The sequence below is a fragment of the Phyllobates terribilis genome, unplaced genomic scaffold (assembly GCF_046119375.1).
Source record: "Phyllobates terribilis strain yellow unplaced genomic scaffold, ASM4611937v1 Scaffold_7__3_contigs__length_470593459, whole genome shotgun sequence".
NCBI lineage: Eukaryota > Metazoa > Chordata > Amphibia > Anura > Dendrobatidae > Phyllobates > Phyllobates terribilis.
Window position 1 is genome coordinate 267,609,141 of NW_027362767.1, and position 14,976 is coordinate 267,624,116.

A 14,976-nucleotide genomic window follows, 5' to 3' on the forward strand; every position below is an offset into this window, starting at 1 on the left:
GTGTCTTCAGTTGTCAGCCTCCTGCGCCTGCCTGTGAGCATGCAGTGGTCTTCAGGTACGCTGCCCCTTTAATTTCTCCAGCTTTCTTCCTCTTTAACGATCTGAGATGGGAAAACAAGCAATGAAATAATGTGAGCGGCTGGATCTTAATAATACTAAAATAGCGGGTAAACGGCAGACCCATGTCACAATTAGCCCAATCGATGTATGTTTACGACACGCTGCGGTTCGATGCCACGATGTGCCAGCTGCCCCGCTCCTCCATGCTGGGCTCCGCTTGGTAAACAGCCGTCCCTCATCCTGGTTTTGTGCCATCGCATCCACTAATGAAGGCAGATCACCCTTGTGTCACACAGCGTTTCATCAGGCGGTGGTGGCGGATGCAAAGCCTGCCCCCTCCCTCGTTCAGTGCTGGGTACTGATCCTCCCTTTTGTCCGCCGCCTGTTGACTTCCATATTTACTCCTCTTGTCAGCAAAGCCCACTTCTGTTACAATATAGGGATGTACCTGTGTGCTGATCCATTGTAGCAACCCTTCTACAGTGTGAGCAGGGCTAGGTCAGCCTCTGAATGTAAACAGGAATGTTTCCTTTCACAGACAGCAAGCAGAGATGCTGAAAAATGGAAGAATGGAAGCTCAAAGGTTGTAGAAGCACTGTTAAAGGGGTATACAGGGTCTTATGGGATTAGAAAAACATGACTGATTGCGTTCAAAAACAGCGCCGCCGCAGCCCATAGTCATGTCTGGTATTGCATCTCCGCAGCCATGCTTTCTCTAATCAGTGCTAGTTGATGCCCAGGGACGTCGTTCCTTTTCTCTTCCCCTCCCCCACTGTTCCTCCATCTTTTCATTTTCGCCTTCTTTCCAGATTACGGGCAGATCCTGCGATTCGGCGGCGAGGCCTTGGGCATTAGCATAGTAATATTTCCCCGTCCCATTGTTTTCATATTCACACCTATCGTGCTGCATTGCAGAAAGTCTACACCGGATAAATAAATTACAACGTGACGCGTCTCGCATCCTAAAGAGCCTCCCCGCCCACAAAACTCCACAGCGATGATGCCGCCAGGACCCAAGGGGGACTATAGCTTTAAAATAATCAATCCAGGCCCCAAAGTTCTGGACCATGAGGCTGTGCGGCAGAGAGTTGCAATGTTAAGCACTTCTGTATGAGAAAGTCTTCTCCATTCGCATCCAGAGCTGCATTCAAAATTCTGCTGCTTGCCCTTCAACACAGGCTGCAGTCTGTCATGTGACCTCTAGAAGCTGAGGCCTGGTAGAAAGGATGTGAGCTGTGCTTTGCTATAGCTCTCGTCAGTCTCCCCGCGTTCCTTGCAGCGCCTCATCTGGAGGTATTTATAAGATCTGAACATATGCGGCCATATGTCAACCTGCACTATTCACAGACAGGCAGCCATAAGGAACGTGAGCTTTCAACACATTCGCCCGGAATGGGAATAGAAGCGTCTTATGGAGAACAAGGTGGGGTTTTAGCAGCTTCTTATCCCCGCGGAGTCCTGACGTCACGTCTTCAACTTTCTTCACTGCTAGAACTTCAGATCCGTGCCTGTCAGCCGGAAATAGCTTCCCCGGCATTTATTAGGCTATGTGCCCACGATGCAGAAATGAAGCAGAAAATTTCTGCTTCATTTCTGCAAGTCCTCTCCCGGAAAAACGCATGCGGAATTCCGCAAGCGTTTATCGCGCGTTTTTGACATGCAGAATTGCCTTGCGTTTTTTCATGCATTGAATAAGGCAATTCCGCTTGCGGAAACGCAAAATTAATGAACATGCTGCGGATTTTTGAACGCAGCATAAACGCTGCGGAAAAATCCGCAGCATGGGAATAGAACTTGCTTATTCTCATTGGGGACCATGGGGTGCGGATTACCAAGCGTTTTACAAGCGTTTCCGCTGTGGAAATTCCGCATCAAAAACGCTTGTAATCCGCACCGTGAGCACGCAGCCTTAGGCGGTTTCCTTACATGAGTGAGAGCTCCGTCTGATACCGCCTGTATGCCGGACATAAGAAGTAGCAAGAAGAGGGACTGCGGGATCATAGGTCTGCATAGGAGCTGTATACGCAAAACGGTGGTGTTTTTAAAGACGCTCTTTGCATTGCAACAATTTAAAAAAAAAACAACAGTATATACAAAGGGAAAGAAGCCGTTTAACGTTGGCACATAGATGGGGTTCCCTGCTTCTCTGCATACATGCCCCACCATCACCATAAATGTCTGATTGGGGAGGTTTGACCCCTGCAACCGTCGTCGATCCTTCAAGTAAGGGGTTCTCTATTCCTATGTTGCTAGCATAGACAGGTGGTGGTTTCTCTCTATGAAAGGGGTTGTCCAATGTTTGGAAAACATGGCTGCTTTCTTCCAAAAACAGAGCCTCATATGACCACAGGGTGCGTGAGGTATTACAATTCAGTCCTGTTAACTATGAAAACTGCAGTACCAGACACAACCCATTGAAAAGTGCAGCCATGTTTTTGTAATGCTGCCTAGTCCATTTAAAAATTGACTGAAAACCCCTTTAATGGAGGGTATTATGCTTTAATGCTGACCTATGCTATGATGAGTGCAGTTTGTATCCAGAACCCTAGGACCTTCTTCGTTCAGTAATAAAAGGGGCCAAACATGGCAGTGCATCCATACATGTGACTTTGCCTGGTCCGGCAGCTCAGCCCTGGACTTGCCTCCTCCAGTGACTGCCCCCCCTGGACCCTTAGTTCGTTAAGCCCAGCATGGAATGCCCGCTTAATCTTGCAGGACTCTGACCCCAGAATGCTGGCAGTGCCAGGTACATGCCCTCCTGGGCTCCTCCACTCATACACAACTGACAGTCACCCCCCTTCTGGTTAATGGCAGATAAATGGCCATAGGGCCACTCGGTGTGACAGCTGGCCCACGTGCAGGCCCCATCAATCCTGGAGGACAGGAGCATTGTACAGTCTTATCAGGTGCAGCGATATGGCGGCACTATTGAGATTCTGTGCATTGACACCATAGCGCCCCATCCATCACTGCCTGGCACTGGATCCTGCATTAAAGGGAACACTCCCCTCCAGGAGGCTTTATCGGGCAGGAGCTGCAGCCAGATCTTTTATGCACGAGTCGCCACTGCTGATGGAGCAGAATTTTCCCTTTTTCCAATTGCTGCCGTTCTGCTTGCCAAGCAGTCTGCCAACAAAAGTTACTCCATCCAGCAGGCACCGGGATATGGAAATGTACGGCAGAGAGCCAGCGATTGTTTCACATCCCACACATCAAAAATCAGCCTGATGGAATTACTATTCTAGGAATCTCTGCAAAATGGAGACAGGATGTCATATACAGCGCCTGCGCACGGCACATAGCGCCTGCACGGCACATAGCGCCTGCACGGCAGTGGCGGCGAGTGTGCACTGCCTGCTGGGATAATATCTGATTGCGTGATGCTATTCCACAAGGTCTCAATTACCTGCCAATTCAGGCCTTAATGGCCAGGCACAAATTTTATTTTTTTCTCCTCATTATTTTCAATGTCTATTCTCAAGAGTCATAATTTTTTTATTTTATATTTTTCCAGCAATGTAACCATACCAGAGCTTGATTTTTTTCCAGGATGAACTGTTTTTGTGGACATATAATGTGTTATATTGCTTTCATTTTTTTTTCTTCATTTTTTTTTATGTAAAAAAAACAAGCTATTCTGTCAGTTCTTTGGTGGAATTTTAAAAAGGGTTATTATAAAATGTGTGTAACGTCATTAATAGGTGATGACATAGGAGCTGCCAGCAGTGGATTCTGATGATTTGCCCAAGTGCATTCAGCAGCAGAACCTTCCTCAGATGACCATTAACCTCAGTGACAGCAGCCGAGTCTGGAAGTGCTGGAATTTCTGCACCGGGCTCAGTCTCCAGACTGAAGATATTGAGATATTATGATAATGTTTCCATCATTTGCACACCAGTAACATCTCCATCTGGTGATCTCCAGAATCCCAAAACTTTTGTTTCTTGGTGCTATAATATCAAAGTTGAGGAGTGTAAAGTGGCTATAAAAAGTCTACACATCCCTGTTATTGCAGGTTTTTGTCATGTAATAGAATTCAACCAAGAAGAAACATTTCAGAACTTTTTCCACGTTTTAATGTTTTCCTTAATCCATACAAATCCATTCAGAAACCAAATAAAATCTTTTCAGCTGTAAAAATATAAAATGAAGTAAAATAATGTGGTTGTATAAATTTGCACACCCTTAGGGTATGTGCGCACACGTTGTGTTTTTTCTGCATGTTTTCTGCACCAAAATCTGCGCGAAATCTGCTGATAACTTTTCTCTGGCAGCAGCTTAGCTGCTTTTTTTGTTGCGTTTTTGCTGCTTATTTGCAGCGTTTTTCTAATCACTGAGAATACGCAGCAAACAAAAAAGCAACACGTGGGAACAGTGAATTCTGGTTTCTCATAGACTTTCTGGTACTGCCAGACGCAGCTGAAAATTTACATAAAAATCTGCTGTAAATATGCAGCAAAACACAACGTGTGTGCACATACCCTTTCACTTATACTTTGTTGAAGTACCCTTTGAATATCTGATAGACTCCCACCCAGGAAGACTGAATGTTATCAGTGTGGCTGCTCTTGAATTGCTGATCTTTGCCCGCTCCTCCTTGCTGTCTTCAGGTCTGTCAGATTGCAGGGGCATCTCCTGCGTACAGCGCCCTCTACAAGTAACCACAGATTTTCCCTTGGGTTCAGATCTGGGCTCAGATCTGGGCTCGGGCTGGGCCGTTCCATAACTTTTGGTGATTTGGAGGTTGCTTAGGGTTGTTGTCTGCTGAAAGGTGAAATTCATCCTCAGTTTCAGCTTTTTAGCAGAGGCTGAAGGTTTTGATGCAAAAATGCCTGATATTTGGACCGTTCTTAATTCCCTCCACCTTGACTCAAGCCACAGTTCCATCTGCCGAATAGTTCCACCTTGGTCTCATCAGATCATAACCCGTTTTCTGCTTTTGGAAGACACGATGGAGATTTTGGTAAATCATAGCTGGGCCTAGATGTTTTTTCTTTGTGAAAAAAAAAAGGCTTCTGTCTTGCCCCCAACTCCACAAGCCAGACATATAAGGAACACGAGACATTGTTGTCACTGTCAACCTGGACTTCCTGCAGCTCCTTTAATGTTGATGGCAGTTTCCCAGACCAATTTTCTTGTCTTTTCCGCAATTTTTTGAGGGATGTCCAGTTCTAGGTAATGTCACTGTTGTGCTATACTTAAGCCATTCTTGATGACATCTTCACAGTGTCCATGGCAGGTCTAATACCTGGGAAATGTTTTGTACCTTCTCCTGACTGATAACTTTGCACAATGAGATCCTTTGCTGTGTTGTCAGCTGTTTATGGAACATTGATTTTTTTTCTGTATAAATGTCTCTCTGTGGGACTTGACCATGTGGTCACTTTTGATATACTGCAAAACTGAAGTGCAATGTATTACAGTAGTCACAAGGCCCTACCTGTCATGGAAAACCATTATAACCGAGCACCAGCTCCACCAGGCCCAGATCCACACTGTGGAGCCCCTTTCACGGCCACTGTAATTAAGAGGTTACAATTTTCCAACATGAATGTTCTCTGGGGTTGTACATTGATATCTTCTCCTTAGGATTTCAGCAAAATTATCACTGAGGATCAAACCCGCAGAAGTACGATGATTGAAGGGTCAGGTCCTGACCAAGTGCTGTGGATGAATAATGGTTGCCAGATTTGTCTTCACCCGTCTCACCTAGGAAGGCGCTATGGTATGTGCCAGCGATCTTTTCTCATTTTGCTGGGAGTGTTCCCCTTTAATATACTTCTCCTCCTTCATCTGTTATATCCCTGTGCATCTGCTGTGGGACCCTGGCCGCTTCTCCATCCCGCCGCCCATGATCACCCGTCCACTCCCCAGGGAAATCGACTCCATTGCATTTTGCGCTGCGGGAATATCACTGAGCATCCTTCTGCTTTATTAAACATTGTTAATTGGTGTTGCTGGAAGGACAGAGGCGGCCGATGTGCTGACATGTAAAGACTTGTGAGTGAGACAGCTGCGCTCACCACGAAATTATCGGCTCCTCGTCATCTTCAGAGGTTAATAAATAAATCAAAAACTCACCCTGGAAGCGGGCGGGGGATGGTAATCAACATTGTATCGCAAGGACACGGCACATATTAATTTGCACGCCGCTTGGAAATTTTTGTTTATTTTTGAGAATTTTTATTTATTTATATATATATATTTTTTTTTTTTACACCTTCTGCTAAAATAATTATCGCAGTGGATGACTGAGAATTTTTGTTTTGTACTGAACAGAGATCTTGCGTAAGAAATTAAAGTCTCTTCACGCTGTAGGGGCAAAACCTTTTCCGCTCTGTACCTTTATTCTAGGGGCACACACGTGTTGAGGTTCTCCGTACACATTAGATGAAAGTCCACCGAACCTGCTAGTTTCAGTGGGGGCAGCCATCTGGTCTGTATAGGGGCCTCGCTAATCTCCACCCAACAAATGATGTTGGAGACAATAAAGATCGGGCAGTTCACATCTTAATGCTTGATCATTTTGTCTTCAATAAAGATTAGCAAAGAGGTCTGGAGGCAGAGGCAGTGGGGACTGAGGGGGGCACGGAGGAGTTTGGAGGACAAAGGAAACGCAGAGGAGGAAACGCAGAGGAGTCTGGAGGAGGGAGCACAGAGGAGACAGAGGAGTCTGGAAAAGGAGGAGGAAGGACAGAGCTGTGTGGAGGAGGAGGAGGAGCACAAAGGGGTCTTGGAAGAGGAGGACAGCGTCGTTGGGAGGACAAGGAGGGGGGATGGGAGTCTGGAGGAGGAGGGGAGGATGGGAGTCTGGAGGAGGAAGGGAGGATGGGAGTCTGGAGGAGGAAGGGAGGATGGGAGTCTGGAGGAGGAGGGGAGGATGGGAGTCTGGAGGAGGAGGGGAGGATGGGAGTCTGGAGGAGGAGGGGAGGATGGGAGTCTGGAGGAGGAGGAGGAGGATGGGAGTCTGGAGGAGGAGGATGGGAGTCTGGAGGAGGAGGATGGGAGTCTGGAGGAGGAGGAGGAGGATGGGAGTCTGGAGGAGGAGGAGGAGGATGGGAGTCTGGAGGAGGAGGAGGAGGATGGGAGTCTGGAGGAGGAGGAGGAGGATGGGAGTCTGGAGGAGGAGGATGGGAGTCTGGAGGAGGAGGAGGAGGATGGGAGTCTGGAGGAGGAGGAGGAGGATGGGAGTCTGGAGGAGGAGGAGGAGGATGGGAGTCTGGAGGAGGAGGATGGGAGTCTGGAGGAGGAGGAGGAGGATGGGAGTCTGGAGGAGGATGGGAGTCTGGAGGAGGAGGAGGAGGATGGGAGTCTGGAGGAGGAGGAGGGAGTCTGGAGGAGGAGGATGGGAGTCTGGAGGAGGAGGATGGGAGTCTGGAGGAGGAGCATGGGAGTCTGGAGGAGGAGCATGGGAGTCTGGAGGAGGAGGAGGAGGAGCATGGGAGTCTGGAGGTGGAGGAGGATGGGCGTCTGGATGAGGAGGAGGAGGGAGGACAGAGGAGTCCTCCCTCCTTTTCCTCCAGACTTCTGTCCACCCTCGTCCAGACTCCACCATGTGTGATCGTACACTGAAGCAGAAGCCCCTGATTTTTTCGGAAAGTTTCTCAACTTCTGCAGAGGAAACAGTTTGTACTACCGTTCAGATGTATGGCAGCCATGTAATAAAAGGATGAATCCAGAGGGGGTCCTGAGCTGAGCATTCTTACCTGCGATATCCATATACTCTGTTGGGGGGCTTCTTTGGAAGGCACAGATTAGATACACTGTAACGAGCACTGCAGCTCTGTCAGTGGGATATGATCAGGGTAAGCCTCTTTGCTTCTGCATGTAAATGAGTGTTTCTATTCCGTATCAGCAGGCAGAGGTTTCAGAAAGTCTAGTGGAAAGCTGCAGAACTTGGCTGTTGATCAATCAATCGATGACATCATTTTCATTGTGTACTTGGGCACAATGCTCTACATATGGTTGTGGCTGTGTCTGGTACTGCAGTTCAGTCATGATCCCTAGAATCGGAAACCCTGGGTAATTGGGAAGATCTCCACCATCATAGACCACGTCTTGGCGGACCTCCACCTGCACCTCCAATCCAGCACTGGTCAGCATGGTATGCTGTGGATAGGTTGGAAATGTTGCGCGTTCACAGGTGCTACCCGTGGATCCTATACTGTGTGGGAGTTCTGTATGTTCCCTGATCACACCATTAATTGCCAGAATTCCCCTTTCAGTGATTCCTTGGTAGGTTCCTATAGACGGCCCTTCACCAGGTGATGCACTTTCATTCCCCAGCCCCGTGTTTGCAGCGCGCTTCGTGTCACAGGTTCGCTCTGCAGCCATCGCCCTCCACACTGATGTTACTTTGTGCCGCTGTCTCGGTGCCAGCGTTGCCTACTTTCTCCACTTTGCATGGGTGTATGAAATGAACAGCATGTCTCCTGCATGCTGTGTGGGATCTGTGCTATTTAAATCTCTCTGAAGCCGAGCAGCATCGCAGCAGCGCTGGATCCCATCCAGGAGAGGGGTCAGGCTGAAACTCGTCACCATCTGTCCAGACGTTAATCACAATTTGGGGTGTTAAGAAATGCTCTCTCGCTTTATGGTTACTGCTAGTGTTGCTGTAGGAATGAACAACGGGGTCCCCGGTAGGGCGAAGCAGCAATCCCTCCTGTGCTGCAGGGACGGAGCCAAAACACTCTGAAACAAAATGTCCACCGCTCTTATTAAAAATCTACCATTTTGTGTCTGCAGTTCCTGAGCGGAGCTTTGTGTAGGCCGATCCTGCAGTCGTGCTGCCATCCAGCTGTCCGTCCCCTAGTTAGTCTGACCGATGGACGGGAGATGGATTGCTGGTTTAGACTACGCAAGGATTGTTTGTCGTCTGTTACCATGGAGATATGGAGATCTGCACAGGAGCTGTAGGCACAAACACTTCTTTTTGACTTTTCACAAAGTTGCTTTATTTTTTTATACAATGGAACAATTAAAGAATGAATTGTGTGTGTGGATCTTCTTTTTAAAAGGGAAGTTTGGTACCACTCAGTTCTGCATCGGAGCAGTCTACTCTTACCTGCCGGGTCGCGTGCACAACAGCAGGTATCGTTCACACGTCCTGCACATCAGCAGGTATCGTTCACACGTCCTGCACGTCAGCCGGTATCGTTCACACGTCCTGCACATCAGCAGGTATCGTTCACACGTCCTGCACGTCAGCAGGTATCGTTCACACGTCCTGCACATCAGCAGGTATCGTTCACACGTCCTGCACGTCAGCCGGTATCGTTCACACGTCCTGCACGTCAGCCGGTATCGTTCACACGTCCTGCACGTCAGCCGGTATCGTTCACACGTCCTGCACGTCAGCCGGTATCGTTCACACGTCCTGCACGTCAGCAGGTATCGTTCACACGTCTTGCACGTCAGCAGGTATCGTTCACACGTCCTGCACGTCAGCCGGTATCGTTCACACGTCCTGCACGTCAGCCGGTATCGTTCACACGTCCTGCACGTCAGCAGGTATCGTTCACACGTCCTGCACGTCAGCCGGTATCGTTCACACGTCCTGCACGTCAGCCGGTATCGTTCACACGTCCTGCACGTCAGCCGGTATCGTTCACACGTCCTGCACGTCAGCAGGTATCGTTCACACGTCTTGCACGTCAGCAGGTATCGTTCACACGTCCTGCACGTCAGCCGGTATCGTTCACACGTCCTGCACGTCAGCCGGTATCTTTCACACGTCCAGCACGTATCGTTCACACGTCCTGCACGTCAGCAGGTATCGTTCACACGTCCTGCACGTCAGCAGGTATCGTTCACACGTCCTGCACGTCAGCAGGTATCGTTCACACGTCCTGCACGTCAGCCGGTATCGTTCACATGTCTTGCACGTCAGCCGGTATCGTTCACACGTCTTGCACGTCAGCCGGTATCGTTCACACGTCTTGCACGTCAGCCGGTATCGTTCACACGTCTTGCACGTCAGCCGGTATCGTTCACACGTCTTGCACGTCAGCCGGTATCGTTCACACGTCTTGCACGTCAGCCGGTATCGTTCACACGTCTTGCACGTCAGCCGGTATCGTTCACACGTCTTGCACGTCAGCCGGTATCGTTCACACGTCTTGCACGTCAGCCGGTATCGTTCACACGTCTTGCACGTCAGCCGGTATCGTTCACACGTCCTGCACGTCAGCCGGTATCGTTCACACGTCCTGCACGTCAGCCGGTATCGTTCACACGTCCTGCACGTCAACCGGTATCGTTCACACGTCCTGCACGTCAGCCGGTATCGTTCACACGTCCTGCACGTCAGCCGGTATCGTTCACATGTCCCCACAGGTCTGTGCGGATTCGGTGCACGGCAGATGCTTATCCCAGCAGTGCGACTGAGGATATGCCGTAATTGTCCCCTATTTCCCCCACACTAAATCACCCTTTAATTCCAAGCAGCGGATGGGAAACTGCTCCCCACATCCTGTTTGGAGAGCCGGCCATGTGACATTTTTCTCAGTAGTTGGTCCTCTCTGGTAGTTTGGAGCTAGTGCCAGCCGGTCCAGCCTCATTAGGGCATCATTATTTTTTATTATTTTGAAGGGTTTTGCTCAGAGGAGTTGGTATCAGATTAAGCTGTGTACGAGGCGCCTCTTTACCTTTCCGCTGCGCTCCCCCTGCAGATCCGCCGGCCTGCGGCTGCTTCATTACATTCTGCAGAGTCCGGCCGGGGTCCAGCAGCAGAGATGTATTGATTGCGGTTTGGCTGGAGTGAAATACCTGATGTCTCCATTAGCATATAGTTAGCAGTGACCTTTGTTCTGCGACAGGACGGGGTTGGTTTTATGCTGAGCCACAGAAACGGCGGGCGGATGGCGGAGGCAGCAGGACTGCGGGAATGTGCCGCCTGTCACTTACTCCAGCAAAAAGTGCCAACCACTGCCATCACATGCCACCTAGCAAATAAGTGTCCCGTGTCCTCCTCTTGCTAATTTGCAGTCGTCTTTTACATCCCGCAGTTGTGGTGTAAAGGGAGCTCCGCTGATCAGTTTGGGGTTTTTGTTTTCTTTTTTTAAAGTTGACCACTTTTTTTTTGCTTTACTTTTGCTCATTACTGGTTTTATTCTCCAGTCACATCCAAAGCAAACTTCCTCAGTAATGGAGAGCAATTCGGCTTCATTCCACTGACGGAAATGTGAACGTATTGCTCTTACTGCGATCTCCCACAATGCATTGCACTCTTTTGTAGCAGGATTGTGAATGCAGCTCTGGGTGCGACTCTCTTAAGTGACTGCAGAGTAACTCTGTATGCTAGGTAGGTATAATTACTCTCTTGCTGAGGCAGCTGAGGGTTCGTTACTCTGCATCAGTGTAGGTTAGAGCCAGAGGAGCAATTGGAGCGTCTGTATTCGCTCACCAAGTATTGTCTACACTGACACATTGTACCAAATCCCCTTTTTGCTGTGTCAAATAGCACAATCTATTATTCCCTGTTATCAGCTGAGTAATTCCAGCCCTATGACAACTACTCTACGTCACATATCTCCAGCTGTGGGAACCTTTGCATCATCTTTTTCAGTCTCCTTCAGGCATTTTTCTTCTTTGTTCCTAGGTACATCGATGATGTCATCACCCGCATCGACCGCATGTTTCCAGAGATGACCATCCATTTATCCAGACCCAACGGGACCTCCGCCATGTTGCTGGTAAGTTTTGGCGCTCAGCGCAGCTCCGCCTCCCGCTATGCGATAGAAGAGGACGACTCTAGGACCTGTGTTTTTGGGGCGGTTTTTGCCTTTGCCTCACACCCTGCAGACATCCCGTGTGGTGGGCGGCTCCTTGGGCCACAGTAATGGATGTGGGAGACAGGCGGCCGCCTCAGCCATTAGCTCATGGACGGCAGAAGTCGGGACTCGCGTCTCCCTGCGGAGCAGAAAGCCACTTGCTCAGGCAGAAGCAGCAGTCATTGCATCCGTATCCGGGGATATTACTGGGGACACAGCGCTTACTCAGGTGTGACTGATGCTCAGCGACCTGCAGGTCTGACAAGGTGACCATGATTTCCTGCAGGGCCCCTCCGCACGATTTAACCCTTTCCTGCGGATCCCGCCGCCTCCAGCCTCCTGTATCACAATGCTCCACTATGTCTCCGGTCTCTGCTGGCTGTGTCAGTGATTGGGGAAGCGGTCCTACTTACACAAAGGAGGGTTTGGTACAATGTATCAGTGGATACAATCCTCTCTGAGCTTAAACTTTCTTAAAGTAGAAAGTTCTGCGCAAACATTGTACCAAACCCTCAGCTGAGATTAGGACAATGTTATTTTATTTCATTTTTTTATGCTAAATGAAAATCTCTTTACACAGGCCTTATTTCTCACAGCTGAGGGTTTGTTACCAGCGTATCTAGGCTGGACAATGCCCTGTGAGCTAAAAAAAATCATTAATCTTCATAATAACAAACCTTCAGCTGTATGATCAGGGCTGAATACATCAGAGCTAGATTTTAGCGAGAAGCCCTGTACAGACTGTATTTCTCACAGCTGAGGGTTTGTTACAATTGTTTCTAGGCTGAAAAATCCTCTACAGATAAATAGTCATAAATCCAGTCTGACACATTGTAACAAACTCATTTATATCAACAGAATGGGCAAGGTCAGGACAAAGGGTTTTGGACAGCTCTTATTTCTCACAACTGAGGGTTTGTTACAATTGCATCCAATGTAGACAATCCTCTGTGATTTTTACTTGCACTAAAATATCGAGTCCACGGTGTGCAGCTCACAGAGCATTGTCTGATCTACTCTTCCCCAGTCACACAGCTGAGGGTTTGTTACAGTGTATCAGTCTGCAGTCCAGGCTGTGTAGCTCACAGAGCATTGTCTGATCTACTCTTCCCCAGTCACACAGCTGAGGGTTTGTTACAGTGTATCAGTCTGCAGTCCAGGCTGTGCAGCTCACAGAGCATTGTCTGATCTACTCTTCCCCAGTCACACAGCTGAGGGTTTGTTACAGTGTATCAGTCTGCAGTCCAGGCTGTGCAGCTCACAGAGCATTGTCTGATCTACTCTTACCCAGTCACACAGCTGAGGGTTTGTTACAGTGTATCAGTCTGCAGTCCAGGCTGTGCAGCTCACAGAGCATTGTCTGATCTACTCTTCCCCAGTCACACAGCTGAGGGTTTGTTACAGTGTATCAGTCTGCAGTCCAGGCTGTGCAGCTCACAGAGCATTGTCTGATCTACTCTTCCCCAGTCACACAGCTGAGGGTTTGTTACAGTGTATCAGTCTGCAGTCCAGGCTGTGCAGCTCACAGAGCATTGTCTGATCTACTCTTCCCCAGTCACACAGCTGAGGGTTTGTTACAGTGTATCAGTATGGAGTCCATGGTGTACAAACTCTCAGCTATGAGCTATAGAGCTGAGGGTTTGTTAGTGTGTCTGTCTGGAGACATGACTGCTTAGCTTAAAGAAGATTGTCTGCGCTGGATACAATTGTATCGAACCCTCATCTGCGATAAATATTAGAATAAAATAATTCTTTAGCCTCTACATTTATAGATTGAAGTTCCCGCTCACTGACAGCCAGCAGAGGTCTTGGACATAGTGTAGCATTGATGGGAGCTGCAGGTGGTGGTGCGACGTCTACATCTTCTGGAGATGGGGGCGCAGTTCACGTCCTGCGCCCCCGCTCCCTAGAGGACGACGTCCAGAGCGAAGACGTTTTGGGAAGTGGATCGGCTCCTGCCTCGGGGGAAGGAGATGAAAACAAAAACTTGTAATTAAAAAGTAAAGTGAACACCTGCTTCTGGGGGACGGGGCGGCCAAATCGAATGAGCAGACAATGGAGGGAGGAGATAGGCTGGCGGTAATTAAGAAACGTAATCGGCGGTAAAAGATGCACAATATATTCAGTGTCTCCTCCAATTAGCGTCAAAACGCCACCCAAAAAAAGCTGCCCGCTGCTCAGCAGCCTGACACGTGGCGGCTGCAGGCTAGAGTCGCTCCTGTCACGCTATGTGCATCAGCCTGGCGTATTTAAAGGGCCACGGCACAATGCAAAACCTCAGCTCATCGCTCTGCAGTCACATTTCTTGTGGCACTGTAGTGTGCTCCCTGGCTGGCAATGAATCTAGTCCTGCCGTTCGTACAGTCCCTTTAATTTGTATTCCCTGCCTTCTATACTTTGTGAGTAGGTAGTTGGGCGGTATTATATGGGATAGGTTAAAGAAACAATGCCCCAGGACCGTGACCGGGACCCGCCCCTCATATACTCCACACTGTGTGCTTCACTCCTCACACATTACATGATTGCCGTCTTATCCAGCACTGATTGGTGGTGTTACATTGACACTATATAGCACTGTGATATGATCTCGCCATGGCAGTATTACATAAGTACTTCCTGGAACAACCAGTTATGTGGTACCATATAGCATTAGCATGTTGTACTGCATGGTAGTGTTTTCTAATCATTGTAACTGTTTGGTTGTATTATATGTGCTACTGTACGCCGCTATTATGTTGGCACTGTATGACAGTATTTAATATTCTACTATATATCTATTACATTGACACTGTATGACAGTATTTATGGGATGCCATACAGCACTATTTTGTTGGCACAGTATTATATGTGGCACTGTATATCACTATTATGTGGGTGCTGTATGGCAGTGTTACGCAGGCACTGTGCGATACTGATTGTTAACCCTTTTGGGTTGGCATTGTATTATTTTGGCAGACTATGACATTGACATAGTACAGCGGAATTGCACGTAGCAGTATATTGTACATTTATGTTGGCACTTTATTCCAGTATTCTGTGATACTGCACGGTGATATTATGTTGGCACTATATTGAGCGGTTATTGGGCAATATGTGACAGTATTATGTGGCACTAGTGTTTCTGTGTGGCAGTCTTGTATAGTAG

General features: G+C 48.5%; 1 protein-coding gene across 4 annotated transcripts in view; it reads left to right on the forward strand.

Moving 5' to 3' along the window:
- MED27 (mediator complex subunit 27) overlaps positions 1 to 14,976 on the forward strand; it is a 217,284-nt gene that overhangs the window by 115,624 nt on the left and 86,684 nt on the right. For all 4 annotated transcript variants that reach the window (XM_073637854.1, XM_073637855.1, XM_073637856.1 and 1 more), the window contains exon 4: positions 11,660 to 11,753. In XM_073637854.1, the coding sequence (XP_073493955.1) occupies positions 11,660 to 11,753 (94 nt within the window). The remainder of the gene's footprint in view (positions 1 to 11,659; positions 11,754 to 14,976) is intronic.